Raw genomic sequence first — 22,197 nt, 5'->3', positions numbered from 1 at the left:
ATCCTTAGAGTTCAACCTCCCAGGGCTCAGAGCAGGGAGAGAAGATGGAGAATGGCTCAGGAGAGGCACATTATCCATCAATAATAGAGATAATGGGAAAAACAGATGGAGAAGTGCATAGTTTTCCTATTATCTAACTTTATGTTCCAATAGTAGTCAATGCGTCTCATCAAGTGGAATGTCACTTCTGAAGACTGGGAATGGATCATGCTCCTAAGACTTGTGGATCAGCCTTGATCATCCAGTGTTATTATTGGACTTTCAATTTGTTAGCTAGGATCTCAGCATCCTTTGGTGCTTCTCCATCACACTGTAAAGATCATCCTCTGCATCTGACAGCTTCTAACAAGAGTGTTTCTCAGTTTACTCAACATTAAAATCATAGATTAAGTCTTTTTTACAGAGGTATTGGAGAATTAAATGAATTAATACGGTAAAGTGCATAATACAAACGTAATACATTATTATCCTTTCCACTTTAAATTATATTTATAGTTTTATTAAAATTATTTAAGCTGCTAAGATATTTCAATAAGAGTAGTGATTGGTTTTAGTTCAGGGATAGAACACCTATCCATCCTGCTCCATGCCACGTGTGTGTCTGCCTCGAAGGGCTTGTAGCCTTTATTCCTGTGGCCAAGATCATAGTTTCTTTGCTGTTAGAAACCTTAATCTGCTACATCCATGAGTTTCATCTTAGTAGTAAATGGATACACACCCATAGTCATACATGCCTTACTTTTGTGTATATCTCTTATGAGGCAACTATAATCTTCAAAAGGGATTTTGCTTTATGGAAGTAACTCCGATGAGCCATTCATGAAGTGTTTATCTTTAATGTATCGTCTGCCTGAGTGAATGAGCTAAAAGCCATAAAATTCTCTGTGTTACTTAGCTTATTTCGATTAGAAAGAGTATGAGCGTCTAGGATGATGACAGATTGAAATAAGTATTTCTATAGACATTAAACCATAATGTTTGAAAGAGAACGTGGCAAAAGTAGGTATTGTCCAGGGCAACATTTTGAAACCTGAGCTTCCTATAAATTTTATTTATAACTTATTTGGACTAATTTCGGAAAATATTTTTGTTGTGTATGTGTTAATAATGGAGGATAAAAAGAAACTAATGATCCCATTTGCTTTGCTACATTCAGTCCTTTGTTGTATAGGTGTCAATAAGTATTAATTGCATACATAATTTATTTTCAACCCACTTTTTTTTTTTTGCGGTACGCGGGCCTCTCACTGTTGTGGCCTCTCCCGTTGCGGAGCGCCGGGGCACGAACCCGTGTCCACTGCATCGGCAGGCGGACTCTCAACCACTGCACCACCAAGGAAGCCCTCAACCCACTTTTAAAAGGAAATTAATAAATACTAACTTTAACGTTATACCATTTAAAATGCCACAGAAACTAAGATTTTAGTTTCAAATTTCATAAAGTGAAAGGCCAATTTTTAACTATCTAAACTTTTGATAAAAATGAAAAAGTAAAACTTTCTACAAATGAAACCATTTATTTTCTTATATACTTTTTATGTGTTTCAATGCTGTTTGGGCCATAGTTGAGCATTTATACCGATTACAAGTTAGAACTCTTCATTGTACAGTCAACTTGAAAATAAGCTCTCAGTCACACTGGAAATTAGGTTAAGGAATATGGATTGGATTAGTATTTCTGAGAGAAGAAACGTCCAAAATAATGCTTTACAAGTAGATGAGTATCTATCATCTTTGTATTCAAATTTCAACACATTATATTGTTTAAAACCATAAAACTATTATCTTGTATGGTCCCTCAGCTCCTTGCAATGAAAAACAATGATAAGAAAATAGGTAGACATACACATACATGGATATATTGAGGCATGTATATATTCACACATTCATTTTTTACAAATATCTCTTCATCTTATAGGAGTTGGAAAATTATCCTATTTCTTAGTTTACTTGGTTTGGAATATTATTTATCTTGTTGATGTATTACATATCCTTAATTATGTCACCCTTTGGAAAAGTTTAAAGATCATCTCTTCTCCTGGCACCTTAGCCATTTCTACAATCCGGTTTCAGGCTCATTTTTTAGATTTGTCTGTCCTACTTCTTCACACAAACTCCGCAGTCCAAGGCAAACTGCTTTTACTCACTGTTCTAGTATCAAACTTATTGATTCCCAATCTGTAGACTTGATTCCCACTCTGCTAAATGTCTATTCTCTGGAAACATTAAAATTTAAAACATATCTCAAGACTCTATTCTTACTTTCACCCTTTACAGACTTCCCTATGCTAAAGGAATCTCTTATTTTTATCATACTTATCTATACCAATGCTTTTCTAAGTCTGGCTGTATGACATTTCTCTTATTATTATTTTGAACCATTAATCATTCTTATGTTGTTATCTTGCTTTTGTTGCTGTATATGTTTTGGTTACTGTTTTTAAAAATTTCTCTCCTGCACTCACCAGTGGAAGTGCTAAGCATAATGTCTTACTTATAGTGGCACCTCGATAATATTTATTGGTGTGAATTAATGTTCTAGCAGGAAGAATTGCTCAATGAGGAGTTATCACTTTAATTTTTCAGATCCAGCATTTTTAGTCAATGGAAATACATACCTTTTTAAAAAAAATTTATTGGAGTATAGCTGATTTATAATGTTGTGTTAGTTTCAGGTGTACAGCAAAGTGAATCAGTTATACATATACATATATCCACTCTTTTTTTAGATTCTTTTCCCACTCACTACAGAGTATTGAGTAGAGTTCCCTGTGCTATACAGTAGGTTCTTATTAGTTACCTATTTTATATATAGTAGTGTGTATATGTCATCCCAATCTCCCAGTTTATCCCTCCCCCTCCTTATCCTCTGGTAACCATAAGTTTGTTTTCTATATCTGTCACTCTACTTCTGTTTTGTAAATAAGTTCATTTATATCCTTTTTTAAGATTCCACATATAAGCGATATCATATGATATTTGGCTTTCTGTGTCTGACTTACTTCACTCTGTATGACAATCTCTAGGTCCAACCATGTTGCTGCAAATGGCATTATTTTGTTCTTTTTTACAGCTGAGTAATATTCCACTGTATATATGTACCACATCTTTATCCATTCCTCGCTGATGGACATTTCGTTTGCTTTCATGTCCTGGGTATTGTAAATAGTGCTGCAATGTACATTGGGGTGCCTTAAAAAACATTTTTATGTTCCACTTGACAATAAATTTTGATAGGCAGTTCTCAAACTGAACTTTGTCAGTAACCTATGATAACTCAAATAAACAACTCCTTCCAGCCCATAAATATACTTTAAAAAAAGAAAAATTTGTGACTGAACTGACAAAATCTGTGCAAGACCCATGCATGGGGATATTTACTCCTGAGTCTTCTAAACTATCAATTTAGCTCGAGAAATTTGAACTTAATTGTCTTTATTCCAGTAGAAGTAACTTTCCAGATCAATCCTTTTTAAATTTTTGGCAATAGGTTTGGGTTAAAGTATTCAAATAAGATATTGTATATGAAACCATTAAGTGCATCAGAGAGAAGCAGAGCTATTCTTGTTGAACTTGGGGTAAGTGCCAGAAAGCCCTGGCTCTTCACTGCTGCCTTCCACATATCTCTGCAGAAACCCAGGGCTCAAAGGAACAGGAATAGAAATGCAGTTTAGATCAATATCATTATTATTTAGTGCTTTTGAAATCGATCCAGAAATCCTGACAAGATGGTGCAGTAGGTTCATTCTTTGACGCTTTCCCTCTACTCCAAGCACATAACAACGCTAGATAGAAGAAATGACCCTAAAGAGGCTCAGGACATAATTAATATAGGGCTGGAACAAAACTGGAATAGAACCAAGCCTGCTGGTTTGCAGGTTCTGAAGCAAACAGGAGACTGGAAATGCATGATGGTGGCCTGGAATGAAGGGTTCTGGTTTAGCCCTAACTCGTAAAAGGAGTGTAGAACAGTCCACTGCCTTACAGGAAGTTATAATCCTGGAAAGACTACAGAGCAAGAGGAAGGAACACAAGAAAACAGTTACAGGACTAAGGGTAGCATCCAAGAGAGGTCAAGTACTTTGCAGAAATAGATTGCCATTGAACTGTCAGTATCATTGATGGGTTCATTGATAAGGACGATTTTCTGAAACAACCAAAGTCCTATGCACAAGATGTATGCTTGTCCCTTGAAATCAAGCCAACAAGAGACTCTGAAATTAGTAAAATACCTACATCATGCACTGGCAATGCTATAAAGGCACATACTCATATTACCTTGGGCTGCAGTGATCTACATCACTACCCAGATCTAACAGATACCCAGTGACTACCCATGACTTATAACCCAGTTGGAAATGGATGAACATTCAAACAAACTACAGTCTCTGTTAGTTCAGTTGCACATAATATAGAGATGTTAGGGGAGCAACAGAAGTACAGAGATCTGCCTTGCTATTGAATTTGACTCTAGTCTAAAATCAGTTGGGACTATATAGTACATACAATGCATTTTATACACCCATACACGAATAATACTACATAATGCACAACTGGGAGATGATTCTACTGACAAACTTTTTGTGAAGAAATTTTTAATTTAATAAATTGAAGTTTCCTTCACCAAGAACTCTAATATATAGTTTAAATGTAGGGCTAGCAAAATGAGGGGTAAAACAATAAACTGTCTTATTATTTTATTAGAAGAAATTTGTTTTTTAAAAGCAGTGATAATTATTCTTCTTTTTTTCAGCCAACGAAAATTGTTCTGTTGGAGCTTTGATGTGTGCCTCTTCTAACAGCTGTATCCCAGTACACAAGCGCTGTGATGGTTTTGCCGACTGCATGGATTTCCAGCCTGATGAGTCCAGCTGCTTAGGTACTGTATATCCATTAAAATATTCTTTGTAATATAAGCCAATAACTTAACCTGCACACAATAAAAATATTAAAACTTGAAATTCTAAATAATATCAAGCATGGAATAATTGAATTACTATTATTGGTTTGGGGGCAGGAAGAATGTTAACATTAATTTGCTACATTTATAAAAAATGTACAAGTATATAATATAATGAATTCATGTATACTCTACATAAACCATGTTCATGAAATTAAAAAAACCATTTTAATTTAATATAATATAACTTAACATCATTAGCATTTAATAATCTCTTCTACGCAAATTGCTGGTTTCTATAATAGGGAAACCCTTACACAATCTAATATGTTATTAATTTTTTTAAATTGTAATTTTTCTCACTTCTTCATAAGAGCTCCCTATTTGCATTGATCTAGTCATGCTTAAAAGTCAATTTATTTAACTTCAGACTAACTTTTAAACATTTTTCTTTCTTCTGACCCTAGAACATTTATAAGATCTGATAATGTGTTTTTGTGATTATACTTTTATCAAAACTGCTTTAATAGTCTCTAATTTATTATAGTCCATTGTTAACATCTCTCCTGAGTAATTGAATTTTTATTTCACGCAGGAGATATATAAAATAAAAGATAGTTAGGGGCAATGTAAATGTCACAACTAAACAGTAATATAAATTGGTGATAAAAGTTGTATTCAATCATATTTTCTAAATAAATTGGGGATATTTCATATCAAAACTAGGAAAGGATATATTTTTGTATCTTTCAAGATAGAAGAATATTATAAGTGACAAAAGCATGATAATCAAATAAAATCATAGTGCAAAAAATATCTTTTTTTATGCTACTAAAAATGAGTACTTGTGCAGCACTGAATTTTATGAGTACAGAGGGAAATCAAGAAGTGCACAAATCTGATTCCATAAAATACGTGAAGATGAATGCTCTTTGGCATCACTTCTCTACTATGCATGCTTATACATCAGATTAGATACCCGAAAGGAAATTCTGTTACTCTCTTCAGAGTAAGAAAGATAGAAATGAGATAATTCCATTCTTTGAAACTATTAAGACACAGCACTTATGTCCAGTACCCAAACGTATTTACATAAAAATGAGATTTTCTTGAGGATAGACCTATATGAGAACAAATATATTGTAACATGTTACGGTTCATTGTCTGCTTTGACATGTTCTGTATTTAAAAATACAAAGAAACAGAAAACAGAAGACCTGTCATTCATCCTGTGTGATAGACAACCTATAGGTAATAATATAGAACACATTTTTGTTGTCCATCATTTCTGTCACTCACCAATTCATTTAGTTCATTTACAAAGTATAGGTCATATTGCCACAGCTATTGGGTTAAAATGAAATAAAGAACTAGTGAAACAGTTCTCAGAAATAAGATCCGTATTACATTATGCATTCTCTTATTTATATTTTCTATGTTTTTAGTTTGTCAATCAAATATGATAAAGTCACTGTTTTTAAGAAAACCTTTAAGTCTCATCCATGCTGTGCCCATGCACATTCCACCTTCCTCTCTCTTGTCAAGCATCATCTTCTTTTAAGGTCAGCATTTCATAGACATTTATGAGGCCAGTCCTTACAGCATCCAGTAATTCTCCCAGTGGTCACACAACAGATGGTGAGCATCTGGTCTCCCCTCACCTCAAGGTTTAAGTCATTAACAAAAACATCAAGCTCAGGCATTGCATGAGTGTTGCAGGTTAAGTATATTTCAATGAGTCCTATCTATTCCCAAATTACATTAAAAAGGCATATTATTTGCAAGTTTTGGTTGCTTAGGCAACAGCAAATTAATGAACAGGATACATCCAAGTTAATGTAAATTGAAAGTCTTTTTCCAGTCGTCTGCAGTAGTAGAGGTTAATAAAGGTTATGTTAAGGTGATACTGTAATTATGATAATCACCTGTTTGAAGGAGAATTAGGGAAAGGCACTAAAAATATACAATTATAGGATGAGATATTATTAACTTAATATATGAATAATAACAATATAGCTTAACAAAGTTTCAGAAGCTTTTGAAAACCAAACCAAAACATAACACAAAACTTCTCATACAAGTACTGTGAAGTTACTTCAAGTTTCTGAAATACGGTTAATCCCTCCTGCAGTTCTTGTGCTGGGATTTCAAGATAAAGGAACAGTCTGTGCCCACTAGGAATTTGGTTTGCTGCACAAGCTTCTGGTGAACTCTTATAATCCACAGAGCTCCTGAAACTACATGTAGTTTATTGTGTGTGTGTGTGTGTGTATATATATATATATATATATATATATATATATATATATATATATATTTAATCCATGACAACGCATAAATACCATACAATTCAAAAGGGTTCTTGATCCCATAATATCAAGAAACACAAGGGGTGATAGAAATTCTGAACTGAATAATTATTTGACATTTTTATACTAACAGGCTTTAGAATTAGAGGACCAGAATTTAGTTGAATATCTGGTGCTCCCTTGCTATTAACTTGAGCACATTATATTATTGATCAGTTTCTTCCTCTGTAAAAAAAAAAAAGGTAAGTATGGGATATACCACATAATGTTGTGAGGAATAAATGAAGTAACACCAGTAAAACTCTTGGGACAGTCTCTGACATAGAGCAAGTCTTCAGTAAACAGTAGTGGTGATGGTGATCATGATGACAGAAGAGGGAAAATAAAAGAAAGAGAAGAATTTGGAGAGAGAGCAGTGGTAATAGAAATTAGGTTTCATGGCAAACTCAAAGAACCTCCAAATATAGAGAGATGGATGAGAACAATCATTTAATACTTTATGCATACCATTCGCTAGTGTAAAATTGTTATAAATAAATTTAATTTTATCCTCCCAACAGTCCTATAAAAAAGGTCATCCTCACTTTAAACATGATGAACCTTATACCTAAAATACCTAGCCCAACGACAACACATAACTCATTAACTAAACCGAGTATCACAGAGGGAAAAACCAGGACTCACATGGTTATCAGTCTTCCCAACAGTCCATCATGGAATAGCCATCACTTCCCTAGTCTCCATGCAATTTAGAAGGAAAAAAAAAAAAAAAAATATATATATATATATATATATATATATATATATATATATATATATATATGTTTGTGTGTGTGCCTAGCTGCAAATTATTTAGATTTAAGCTCAAAAGTTACTTTTGTTTTTATACTGATCACTTGTCCAGCTTATCTGTGCTTTTCTGCTCGTCCAAAGTAACACACCAGAGTGGGATTGAATGTGAATCCTTTACAGAATGATATTTCCACATAGTTAACTGTGAGTCCTATTGGCTTCCAGACACATGGTCATAATAACCAATTCAAGAGGGTACAAGGCAGTGAGACAATAATAGTGCTAATTCTAATATTACACTTATGGATTTCTAGGTCCCAACTATTATCTACTAAAAATATTTAGTCTCTTCATTACTACCTAGTGTACCCATGTCTTTCCCCACTTCATCTGCTCTCTGCTGTAAATTGTTTTGAGTAGATTAAAGATGAAAATACTTGTACTGTGTCTTTCCATCTTCTGGATAAAGAACCTGGGTCTAAGGCAGAAACTTAGAGAAACTTCTCGCAGAGATAATCTACAAATCTTCTGTCCACCCAAACACCAGGATCCACTCTTTATTGCAGCCAATGCCTGCGTTCTTTCCACTGTGCTCCACTATCTCGTGCAAGAAAATACATATTTAGATTCCCACAGAATCATTCTGATGTAAAGCAGGCATCAAAGCAAATTTTAATGACCCCAGAAAAAAATGTGCAGCTGTGTATATTTTGATGTTGTGCAGTATCAGACACTCTACTGATTTTTTTGCTAAAACACAACTCTTATTTGAGGAAGATTAAAATTGTACCTAAGACCCAAAATAACCATAAAATGGTTTCTCTAACAAGGTATGTATCTATTTATGCTTTATCATATTGATGGGCTGTTTTTAGTCAGACCAGCTAATTTCTTGTTTATGAAGGAAGTTTCACATTTGCTCTGTTCAGCTGAGTCTGCCCCCGAAGCCTAAGGGGTGTAGCTCTTTACACTCATCTCCAGCACTGCACTTCCCTCTTACAGTTAAATGGGAAGATTTGAGGAAGGCAAGATGGGAAATATACCCCTGGGAAAGCAAAACACTGAAAACTTCTGAAGCAAACAAGATACCAAATACATGGTATATTTCAAGTTTTTCCCCAAAATGCACCCTCCCTCCTTCCCTATTTTCCTCTTTCCTAATGCCTCTTGTATCCCCTTCTGAACATTCAGAGACTGGCATGACAACCTGACTCCCTCGAGACGCCCTATCCTCCCACGTTTTCCTTCAGTGAATATTGCCTACGTAATGTTTCTATTTCTCCTCTTTACTTTCCTACTATGCCTCACGATCATCATTCTTCCCCTACCCAAGTAAATGGCTTCTCTCTGTGTGTTAATATTTCATCTTGGCTTCAGACCTACAAATCCTGCCCACTGAATACTTCCACTTGGATGTCCCTTAGGCACCTACAACACAGCATCTTTCCCTTTAAAATCTTCCTTTCCCATAAATCCCCCAACTCAAGGAATCAAGCCATCAATTAACCAGTCAGAAATCTGAACGTCATCCTTGACTTTCCCAAATAATCACCAAGATGTTTCAATCCCAACATTTAAATATCTTATAAATTCCCACAACTGTGAATGCTCCCACCCCATCCCTTTCATTCAGGCATTCCTGGATTTTGCTACAAAAGACTTAACTGTGTTCTCAGATTTTACTCTTGGCCCTTCTGTTGACTGTAAACTCTGTAGCCATAATTATCTTTCTAAAGCACAAAGCATACTACTTCCCTTCTTAAAATCCTGGTCTCCTAGGATAAAGTTTAAACTCTTCACTGAACCCAGATGATCTGGCCCCTGTGTGTCTCTGACCTTCTCTCATACTTACTATACTTCATATTGCCAACAATCCAACCAGGCTGAACTTCCCTCAGCTTGTCAAGTACACCACATTCTCTTCTCATGCCTCTGTGTCTCTATGCTTACCTTTACACACAGGTACGCACACACACACGCACACACGCACACCTGCCCAAATAAAAGTTTTTCTGGAAAGCTTTTCCTTATTCCCCAAATTTGACTTATGTGCTCTCCTTGGTGTTCCCATTACCCTTGTTACATTCATCCCAAATTAGACTACTTTTAATACTGTATTTTAATCCCCTCATCACTTTTTTGCATCCTCCATGAAGTTGGAAGGTCAGTGAGAGCAGAGACTGTGCCTATATCATTTTTAGATCAGCATTTCTTAAACACATGCTATGAGCCTAGTGTTCTAACATTCTCAACAACCCTGTGAGATAGGAACTGTTTTTTAACCCTGTTTAACAGAGAGAAACCTGAGGCACAGAGAGATTGGTTACCCTACTCGGTATTACACAGTTAATAAACTGAGCTGAAATTTCAACTCAGGTGGTCTGGCTCCAGTGCCCGCAGCCTTAACAGCTGTGTAAGCTTCCTATATTATTTATCATTCCATATCCAGTGCCTAGCCGAGTGCCAGACATTGAACAGGGACTCAGAATAGATGTGTTGAATTACAAATTAAAGGCAGTGTAGGTTTCCATCAAGTATTAGAGTTATGGTAGCCCAACCGGGGAAGAATGGTCTCCTACAAGAGAGGAGGTGTTAAAAAAGCCAAGAAGAGTAACTAGGGGATTAAGTAAGGAAATTGGCAGGTCTTAATGGATCAGGATTTTGTAGTGACAGTACAAGGAGACGGTGTAAAGGAAAGAGTTGAAATCACTAATCACTTCTACAACTGTGACTACGTGAAACTATTTAGCTTCTTTTTAACCTATAAACAAACCACCTTTGAAAATAAATGTTCATGCTAACCTAGAACTCAGGAATGATACGAGCAGCAAAATAAGCAGGGCCAGGGCATCGAGGATCCATTTGAGCTGTGCTGACGTCTGCCACGGACGTGGAGCTAGGACAAGAGCGTGCACACAAGTGACATCTTATCAAAATGACAGTCACCCATGCAAAGCATTTATCTGCCGTGGTACAGTGACAGCAGTGTGGAGCTGAAGAAATGTTTCAGTAAAGAAAACATTTCAGTGTAATTGCAAATATGGCATGCAGACATTATAAATAAGTAGATTGTACCTAATCCACGGGAGAAAAAAAGTCTCTTGTGGTCAAGCACTGCACATGTAAAGAGAATGAACACGTCCAGGACAGCAGGCGGCATCGAACAAATTTGGGGGGTACAGGAAAGTAACCCAAAAGAATTCTGTGCTTTTAGCAACTAGAAGCAGGTTTACTCTCCATGATTAGATTTAATGCAACGACTACCAGTAATACATTCTCCTTCTTCCTAGTAATATTTATAATTAACTGTGGGTTTTTGGATGCTTCGTTTTAGAGTGTCCAAGAGGTTACTGCAGAAATGGTGGGACTTGTGTAGTGGAGAAAAACGGTCCTATGTGTCGGTAAGAACCATTGCCTTTTTTTTTTCTTTTAACATGTATTGTTGTCGTTTTATTTTTCTTGAGGCTGATCTAATGAATGAACATGTGGTTATTAAGGTAAAATAGTGGATAATGACACCATTTACACTTATCTGTCTGAATAAGAGAAAGGAAGATGTGAGTGTATTTTAGAAAAATATCAATTATTTCACATGACTTTATGTCTCTCAACATTTTATATTGTATGGGACAGATGGCTTTAATAGTACTCATTATTCCTTTTTTTAATATTTATGTAAGGTTATAAAAAATGTTTTATATGGATATCATCCTATTTCAGATGAACTTAGTGTCTGTATTTCCTATCTCCCTTTTTATTTCAAATTCCATATTTTTCTTTTCTAACAAGACAAGGATAAAATTATTTCATAAATAGAAGCTTTTTCCGTTTTTTTTCAGTGGATGCTTATGAGTAGCTAAGGTTAAGGTACAGATAAGGAACATACTTGCATACTTAAAGCAAAAGTAAACAAAAACAGTCCTTGTGATTTCTTCTGGGAATTATTTATACTGCATATCAAAGACGGCTTGACTTTTTTTTTTTCGCTCACCCTTTAGGAAATTGTGCAAACTGTTTCATAAATTCTAAAGGAAATGATGCATATTCCATTATATTTGTGTTTATGACTTGTTAGTCTAACAGACCGATGGATATATTACCCTTGCTTATTAGAGAAATGGTTTCAGGTTGATACTCAAGTCATAACAAAGCACGCAGAAGTATCTGGAAAACAACATTAATAGTTGTTTACATTCTTATATCCTTCTGAGTCAACACTCATATTTTAGGAAAAGTTGTTTATCCCTAAAAAATGCAAAAACCTCTACCAAGTAAAACAACAACAAAAAATTTTATGATGAAATATAACACTGTTTTAACATTGTTGAAATGGAAATATTAATGGGTTTCTCAAAGTATTTGGCTCTCAAATGCACTACATAATTTATCTCACAGCATCTTAGCAAAATTATACTTTTCCCTGTATCGGTTTCCATGGAAATTAACTTACCACAAACTATAACTTGATGGAAATACAGAATAAGTAATATTAATTTCTAAAAATCTCCTGGAAGAAATTGAGAATGATGGCGTAAATGTTTATTAAGCATCAGCTGAGTGGGTCATGTTGTTTGGTATCAGCTGTTTACAGTAAGGACATTTGAATTTTTGTCTTCTCTAACCCTGATGGTTAGACAGGAAAGCTCCCCACTGCAGTTAGTCTCAGCTGAGCAAGCAAAGAGTTTTGCGTTCTTGGCAACATCCTCATGTACTTAAATAAACTTTAAAAATTGAAATCCAGATGGTGATGTTCGAAACTTCTTTCTCTCAAGTGAGAAAACTCTAATGTGGGGAGGAGATGTGACAGGAGGATTGACAGAGAGAAGGACCAAAGAAAGGAAATTAATGCAGCAAAATGTATAAAGGAATTCACTAACCAGAAAGCTAATGAAGTATTTTAATATGTTACTTTTGATAGTAAATAATACTTTGCAAATAGCTAAGTAACTGTAATTACCATCAAAATAACTGTCTGGACTGAGTGCTATCTGCTATGTAGGGGTGAAAAAAAGAGACTTTTGAATATTTTTTTCATAGTATAATATGGTAGTCTCTTCATTCAAATTTTTATTTCTTTAAATTGTGAACTGCAAAAGTGATACATGTGTATTGCAATAAAAGTTTTTAAGAGCATAAAATAGTGTATGAGGCAAAAAGTAGAAATCCCAACGCCTAAATCCTACTCTTGAGTAGTATGGCTTATATCCATGTGGCTTTCCTTTCACAAACATGCACACACGAGCGCACATTTATTTCTTACTGAAATGTGAATTACACTTTGCAGTATACTTTGTGCTGTGTTTTTTTTAATCTCTTCATGAAATATCATGCTGTTCTTCCACGTCAGTAAACATGACTCTAGATCCACTACTTACCAGCTGTCTAATATTGGGTAAATCCCTCAATCTGACTGTGTTTCTGCTTCTTCTTTGGTAAGACAGAGAAAATATCAGCACTTACCTCATAGAGCAGATATGAGATTTAAAGGGGTTAATATATGTAAGACATTCTGCATAGAGCCTGACACATAAAAGACATTACAGGAATGCTAGCCATCAGTATTACTACGCCACTGTTTTATGCTGTATAGTGTATAGTATTTAATATATGGGCTTGTCATCATTTAATTAACCCCATTAATCCTACTCCAGATTATTTGGTTCTTATTTTTTTTTAATAAATTTATTTTATTTATTTATTTATTGGCTGCCTTGGGTCCTCGTTGCTGTGTGCGGGCTTTCTCTAGTTGTAGCGAGCAGGGGCTACTCTTCGTTGCGGTGCGCGGGCTTCTCACTGCAGTGGCTTCTCTTGTTGTGGAGCACAGGCTGTAGGCTCATGGGCTTCGTAGTTGCAGCACGCAGGCTCCGTAGTTGTGGCTCGCGGGCTCTAGAGCGCAGGCTCAGTAGTTGTGGCTCACGGGCTTAGTCGCTCTGCGGCATGTGGGATCTTCACAGACCAGGGATGGAACCCATGTCCCCTGCATTGGCAGGTGGATTCTTAACCACTGTGCCACCAGGGAAGTCCTGGTCATTTGGTTCTTGAATATTTTGTTTCACAGTATCTTGCAATACCCATCCTTTGACTTATCCTTGCACAATTCCTTACTTTAAGCATAATGTGTCTTAATGAAATGCCAAATAATGGTTAACTTATTTCTAATTGCACTTAGTGTCAGATTCATTTCCAATTAAATTTAATGTCCAGTTCATTTGTCACATACAGGTACTCATTTTTGGATTTAAGGTTAAGTGAAGACAGCTTTAGAATATAGTTTTAGAGTAACTATAGGGCACTGTGGAAAGGTTTTGGCTTTATGTCAAGCCCTGTTCTCTTATTCCCAAGAGTGGGAATTCATTGTCTTTGTTACCCAAAGAAGTAAGGACAGAAGGCCAAAGCCCACCTCTCATCCAGGCCATTGTGAATACAAGAATTTCATGGTTTCCTGAGGAAGCCTCTCACAAAAACCTTTGGATTTCCTCTTGGAATCTAAGGTTTTATCTATAATCCAGAAGAAAGAGAATGTATAAGGTCATTTGTGTTGCTGGGAGCTTGTAATTATCCACAGGAGTAGAAACTACTAGGTGAACCATGGTTTTCCTTTACTTGAGAAACATTAACAACTTGGCATGTCTGAGGGCTGAAGACGCAAACCGAGAGCCATAAGAGGTAAATTATTCCTCACTTAAGGAGGCTCGATCATTATTTCAATTATACCAATATGTTTATTAGAAACCTATGTAATGTAAATTCCAAATTAATATGGAGGGCAGGAAAGAGGTTACAAGAAAGAAAAGAAAAGAAGTTAGGCAGGCTAAAAGAGAGACATAGGAAGCAACATCAGATTTAAAATACATATATAATTACATACATATATAAAATTTTACTATATATATTTATTTCATATATATTCTTATTACATCAACATTTTATATTATATTTCATGCATAATTTCATTTTAAACAAGAAATATATCTAGAAGAAGGACTGAAACAAAAGGTAAGAAAAAATGATTTGGCTAATAAAAATAAAAATACACAGTAATGACCTTATTAATATCAAAACCCCACAGAATTATAGTATAAGCACATTTTTTAAAGGCTATATCGTTTTTAAAAGGCTATATCATTTTAAATTAAAATGATACACTCTAAAAAGTTACAATAGGCAAAACTCTCTGTGTATCAAATAAGATAGTAACAAAATACAGAAAGCAAAAATTCCTAAATATCCAAAAGAAATAAAAAATAGACGGGTGACAAAAAAAAAATACCTTTTGGAAATTTTAAATACCATTTCTAGGAAACCCTTATATTAGAAAGGCACTTTAACCTGGAATTTAAAAGGCAATAAAAATGGTAATTTATCATTTCTTACCTTCTCTACATGGGAGTGTTTGAGAGTGAATTACCCTTTTTCTTTACCTGATTTGGGGGATATCACTGGCCATCACTCTCACTTTTCTTTACTTGTTCCTTCCCTTTCCTGCAATGTTGTAGTACTCCAATCCTCAGTGCTTGAAATTCTTCTCTTTTCTTCCTACCCTCACTTACTATATGATCTCATCTAAGCTTGGGTTAATTTATTGGCTTTGAATACAATTTATCAGCAGCCCAAACCTATGCCACTAAATTCCACATTCTTAAATTCAGTCCCCAAAAAGACACCAGATCGCATCTGGATATCTAATAGGCATCACAAATTTAACATGTCCAAAAAGATCTTTTGCCTTGACAGGCGGTCTTCTCCTCTTTCTCCAAGCTTTGCACGCACTGTTCCCTCTGCCTAGAGTTTTCTTTTTCTACCCTATTTTCCCAAAGGATGCCTTTTAATGCTTAAGATCCAATATAAATGGCATTTTCTCTGGGAATCCTTTCCCATACCAACCAGGAAGAATGGCTCATTGCTCCTTCTGGGCTCCGCTATTGCTTCCCTCATTATGTTTTTTTACAAGTGTTTGTTTTACGAAATTACCTATTTAAAACCTGCCCTACCTATCCTATTAAGAAATATATTTCCAATGAAATATCATTTTTTATGACTATCAAATTTTGTTTTTCCCAATTTTTACTAGCTCTATATGTAAGGATAAACTCTTAGACAGTTATGCTCACTGAAAATAATCTGTAATATGAAGGATAAAAATCAGTTGGAAAGGGAAATCAAAATACTAGTTTAAGGAGGAAAAGGAACTATTAAAAATTCTAAATATTAAAGGCAAATGTCTTCATGTATTTTTTGTTGGAAGGTGATGTGTATCCAATTCACTATGGTATTTACGTTTCAGTGTCTACATTTGAGCAGTCTAAGAGTTTTATTTATAGTAGCCTGGAGAGTGCATCCTTTGCAGTTTCTTAAAGATGAAAAAAATTTAACTTTGACTTTAAAATTAAAGGGACTACAAAGTTTTTTCGAAAAACTCTTTTGGGGTGTGTGGGCAAACATTTTGAAGACCATTGTCTTCAAAAAGGTATGTTTCCATACCTTTCATGACTAGTACCAAATTCATACCTGACATTGTAAGAACCATTTGAATGATATATTGAATGAAGGATGAACAAATGAATACAAATAGAAAGTTCTGAAGTTTCCAGGAAAAAATATCAATACTTTTAAATATGTTCTTAAATTATTGATATGAGCATATGGCCTCACCATAACCCAGACTATCAACCACAGAGGAACTCTTGGGTACTTTCTATGTGTGCTGCAAGAAGTATTGGGTTGGCCAAAAAGTTCATTTGGGTTTTTCCATAACATCTTACAGAGAAACCCAAACTAATCTTTTGGCCAACCCAATATACTGAGTGAGCCTATGATGTGCTCATTATACTAAAAAGAAATTGCTCTCCAGTTTGTAGGACAGCATGGATACCAAAAAAGAAAAATGTCACCCATTAAAGAAACTCTGGGAATTCTACAATGACAGAAGAGGGTGCTCTTAAACTAGGAATCTTGTAAACTACCTCATTACAGCCCTAGGCTTGAAATGAAGAATAAATGCAATTTCCATCTCTACAAAACCACTGTTTAAAATAAAATTTAGCTTATGAACACTCTCCTTCCCCCACCAAAAAAAGAAAGAAAGAGAAAAAGGGAAGAAGAAGGAAATAAATAAAGAAAGATGAAGCAAAAAAGAAATACTCTAAGACCCCAACTCCAAAGTGAATTAAATATTGTCAGAAAAAAACATTTAGGGATATTGGAAAAAATTCTTAATTGAGAAATTCAAGTACAAATGGACAACAAAACAGTAAGAATCGAATAAGAATCGATGGAACTCAGGAAAAAAATTAAATAAAAAAGAAAGAAAGACTAAATTACAGTTCTCCCAAAGGAGGACATATTTAAATTTATTAAGGAATTGTGAACAAAGGTTGGGAAATAACCAAGGGAATGAAAATGAGATAAAGTAAAAAGAACAAAAGAGAAAGTATTTGAAGTGGAAGACAAAGAATATGGATGTACAGTTGACCCTTGTACAACATGGATTTGAACTGCACACAACTTATATGCAGATTATAAGCCCACTTATGTGCAGATTTTTTCCAAAAAAATATGCACTACAGTACAACACATTTCATGAGTGCTTGGATCTGAGGATGTGGAACTTCAAATACAGAGGGCTGACTGTAAAATTATGCATGGATTTTCAACTGTGCAGGAGTTGGAGTTCTTAAACCCCAAGTTGTTCAAAGATCAACTGCAGTTTGAGTCCCTAAAAAGGAAAAACAAAACAATGGAACAGAATTAATATTTAAAACTATAATCCAAGAAAACTTTCAGCAATGAAAGAAAACCTGAATTTACATAATGAAAGGGTCAACAGTTACTTGGGAAATTTGACACAAACCTAGCAACTCCAAGATATATCCTAGTAAAAATATTAAGCTCTAAACCAAAGAAAAATATCCTCATGACCTCTAGGGAAAAAGACCAAATAATAAGGAAAAGGGATTAGTCAAGCATTAGACTTCTAAAAGCAGAGAGCCAAAGAAATCTATTACGATTTTCTCCAGGGTTTTAAAAAAAAGTCTTAAGTCTTTTCAAAAAAAGCATTAAGGAAAATATGAATTGATATCCAATTGATGCTTCCTTGATATTATAAAAAATAAATTCTTTATTCCTAAATTCAGCATCTTAATAGAGAATCACAAAAGGCATTTCCATGAAGATGTTAGGAACAAGGCACATATGACCACTATCTTCACTGATATTTAACATTTTTATGAGACATAGTAGTCAATACAATTTGACCAAAAACAAAACAAGACAAAAAAACAAAAAAGGAAGCATAAAAATTAGGAAAGAAGTTAAATTATCATGATAGTATACCTGGAAAACCTTAGAAAATAATCCTAAATATTAATTCAAAAGTTAAAATCAATTCAATAAGTTTGGAGGATATAAAATTAGCATTCAGAAATCAATAGTCTGTATACACAAAACTAGAGGAAAAAGTGGAAAAGGAAACCCTACTCACAACAAAAATAAAAAGATAAAATATTTAGGAATAAATGTAAAAAATAAAAGCAAACCTGTATGATTAAAAACAATCCCAAAAGTCTTAAACAGGTAGAAAGACATTTTCCTTTCCTGGGTAGCTGACGCAACATCTTAAGGACCTTGGTTCTCCTTCGGTTAATCTATAAATTTAACACAATCCCTACAAAAATACCCACAAATTGGGGTAAACAATTTGGTACTAAAGTTCCCATGGAAAAATACACATGGAATTAACTGGTTAAACACTGAAAAAGACAAGCTACTAGAGGCTGAGTAGCCCTAGAATAAGCAGAATTAAGTCCTTATCATTAAAGCAATGTGGTACAGGAACTTGAATAGGCATTATAGACATTTCAGACTAACAGAATAGAGTAAAAATTCTAGAAATATATCCAATTGCACATGAAAATTTAGTAAATGGTACAGATGACATCCTAAGTCACTGAACAGGATCGACTTTCAAGCAGTGTTGGGGCAACTAGTTAGCTATTTGGAAAAAGATAAAAATTAGAACCACACCTCACACCATACACACATAAAAATAAACTTCAGGTAGATCAGAATTCAAAATGAAATTATACGTCCTAGGGTGAATTTAAAACCATTTACATACATGGTGAATTCCTCTATAATCTGGATGTAAGAATAAAGCTTTTTTCAATGACTCAAGTCCAAATGCAATCAAACATAATACTGATAAATTTGACTACATAAATTTTGGTTAGAAAGAATCTTTTGCATGGCACAAAATATACAATATGTAACATCAAAAGACAGCTGGCAATCTGAGAGAAAATGCTTGTATTATATATCTCAGAAAAATGAAAATATCCCTAATACTTAAAGAGCTGTTTTAAAATATGGGGAAGTCCAAACATCACATTAAGAAAATGGACAATGATTAGTTTAAAAATATGTAAAATTATGCTTAAACATATGAAAATAATTCAACTTCATTCATGAGATAAAGACAAATTCAAACCATACTAAGATGCTATTCCCCACCTCTCTGATGAGCAACATATTCTGTTGGTAAGGATATAAAGAAACAAGCACTTGGCTAGTAGAAATGCAAATTGGTATAATTTTCATGGTATAAAAATTGGTATATATTTGTATGGTAAATTGGTATAATTTTTTTTTGGCAACATCTAAAAATACTACATATTCATTTAGTTTTTGAACCTAACGATTCCACTTCTAGAATTTATACTGTTGGTACAATTCCAGCACTATGAGAATAAGTGTCCACAAGGTTACTTGCTGTAAGCATTTTTATAATTTCAAAATATTGGAAACAACCTAAATGCCCACATATAGGAGAGTGGCTGAATAAACTATGGTACATCCACACAACAGAGTACAATTGGAATGTGGAACAGTTAAGGAGTGTCCATTCTACCAGGTGTGGGGCAGGTGTTGCCTGGGGCAGGCTAAAGGAAAATGAAAATATGTAGTCACAGTTGCTAGAACCATCCTATGGCTTTTCTTTCATTTGACGCAAATGTTAAAAATCTGAGGTATGCTACTGGCTTACATCAGGCACCTCTTAAGTGTTTGACATGCCTTTGGCCTTTGCATAAACCTACAGAGCAGATGATACGGTGTCTAATTTGGCAGGTAAGGAGATGAGACTGTGAAATTAAGTAATTTTACCAAAGACAAAGAGCAAGAAAGGCGGTGGAGTTCAGGTTTAAACCTCAGTCTTCTGGCCAGCGTCTGTACTCCTAAGTTATGAACCATCGTGGTATTTTGCCTCTTTGGGGATTTGACTAGGTGGCTTGTGATTCTATGATTGCAAGATTCAATGAGTATAGATTTGAATCAAATGCCTGAAGAAATTCTGGAACGAAGCTTTATTTGCATTTGGCTGTTTTCTGTTCTTTAGCATACTGTGCACTTCTAGTATCCTTATGAGTGTTCGTGTTGTTCCTTTTTGCCCATATTACTCTTTCTCACCTTGACTACCTGAAAAACTCCAGATTTATCTTTTAGGTCTCAACTCGTGTAGAACGTCCTCTCTATTTTCCTGAACCAACACATATGAGTCGTATCCTGTATGCAGTATACAAAAGAGGACAGGGATATGACCCTAAAACCAAGTAAACCTGGGTTTGGGTATGAACTCCATCCACCATTTACTAACTCCATAACTTTGAATAAATTACCTAACCTTTTTATAAGGAGGAGGGGAAAATGAACATTTGCTAAGAAACCAACATTCTCCGCCATGATGGAGCTGTGAATTGAAAAGAGCTTTTGTACTGCTGAAATGTATAATTCATAATCATTTTATTTACTTAAGAACAGTTTTTAAAATGTATCTAAGTGGGAAGCACTAGTAATCCATTTGCCAGTTTCTTATTTAACATTGTTGAAATCATCTCCATAGCAACCCACAATAGTTCTTTACTAGTGGAATACAGAACAAATGATCAAAATTTAACATCATGGCCTCTGTTGTTATTTTTTTCAAACATAGTACACAAGTGCTAAGGACTAACAAATATATTTATAATAACACTTGAATGTTCTGTAAATGAAAATTATTTCAAGAAGTCAATTTAAAGAGGAGGGCATTTAGATATCTTCTGTGTAGTAAGCTTAAGAGGTCATGTGGTTGTAGTTTTTTCATATCCAACACATGGAAGAAACAATTTTATGGGAAAATATAAATTACCAAAATTGGCCCACGCAGAGGTATTAAAGTTGAGTAGCTTAAGTGACACAGTAGAAATTTTAAAAGACAATGATGTAGTCCCTCTCTTCCAATTGTGTACCTAGTTTAAAAAACTGAAAGTATCTTCCCTTAAATCCAGGAATAAGAAAAAAAGGATCTGCTGCCACTGAGATTATTCCATTTGCTCAAGAGGTTTTTTTTTTTTTTTTTTTTTTTTTTTTTTTTTTTTTGTAGTACGCGGGCCTCTCACTGTTGTGGCCTCTCGCATTGCGGGGCACAGGCTCCGGACGCGCAGGCTCAGCGGCCATGGCTCACGGGCCCAGCCGCTCCGCAGCATGTGGGATCTTCCCGGACCGGGGCACGAACCCGTGTCCCCTGAATTGGAAGGCGGACTCTCAACCACTGCGCCACCAGGGAAGCCCGCTCAAGAGGTTTTAAGCAAAGGAATAAGGAAAAAGAAGTAAGAGTGAGACATATTGAAAAAGAAGAAAGACAAATATTATTGCAGATATTTACAGACTAGGAAATTCAAGCAAGTTAACTGTGACACTATTAGAATGATAAAAAGGGTTCAGCAAGGTAGATGGATACAAGGTAAATATGCAACACTAAGTAAATTTCCTTTTCATCAGTAGGAAAAATAATTGAGAAAGATAATTAGAAAAGAGCTCCATTCTGAACTAGCTGTGTTATTATAATATATACAGGCCTACACTTAACTGTAAATGTTTAAGACCCACATAAAGAAAACTGAAGGTACAAATGAAGAACACTCAAAGACCTGATCAAATGGATAAGAAAGAAGCAAATGAACTTACTTTCTGGAATTAACCATATTCAATAGTGTACAAATGACAGTTAACAGAGGACATTTTTAGTGTCTTAGATTTTTATTTATTTTTGAAATAGACCAGTGGGTCTTAATGTTCACCAGAAAAATAAATATAATATTTAAAGACAAAATTAAGGATTGGTATTTGCTGTACTTCATAGTAAAGCTTGTCATAAAGTCA

General features: G+C 34.8%; 1 protein-coding gene across 1 annotated transcript in view; it reads left to right on the top strand.

Annotated features, from left to right (window-relative positions):
• The window catches only part of MALRD1 (MAM and LDL receptor class A domain containing 1), a 592,374-nt gene that overhangs the window by 488,380 nt on the left and 81,797 nt on the right, over nucleotides 1-22,197 (top strand). Inside the window, 2 exon segments of the mRNA XM_032621667.1 lie at nucleotides 4,754-4,879; nucleotides 11,336-11,402. Coding sequence (XP_032477558.1) covers nucleotides 4,754-4,879; nucleotides 11,336-11,402 — 193 coding nt within the window.

Source organism: Phocoena sinus, chromosome 2 (assembly GCF_008692025.1).
Source record: "Phocoena sinus isolate mPhoSin1 chromosome 2, mPhoSin1.pri, whole genome shotgun sequence".
Lineage (NCBI taxonomy): Eukaryota > Metazoa > Chordata > Mammalia > Artiodactyla > Phocoenidae > Phocoena > Phocoena sinus.
The sequence above is the reverse complement of the archived record's forward strand: the minus strand, read 5'-3'. Positions and strand labels throughout refer to the sequence as shown.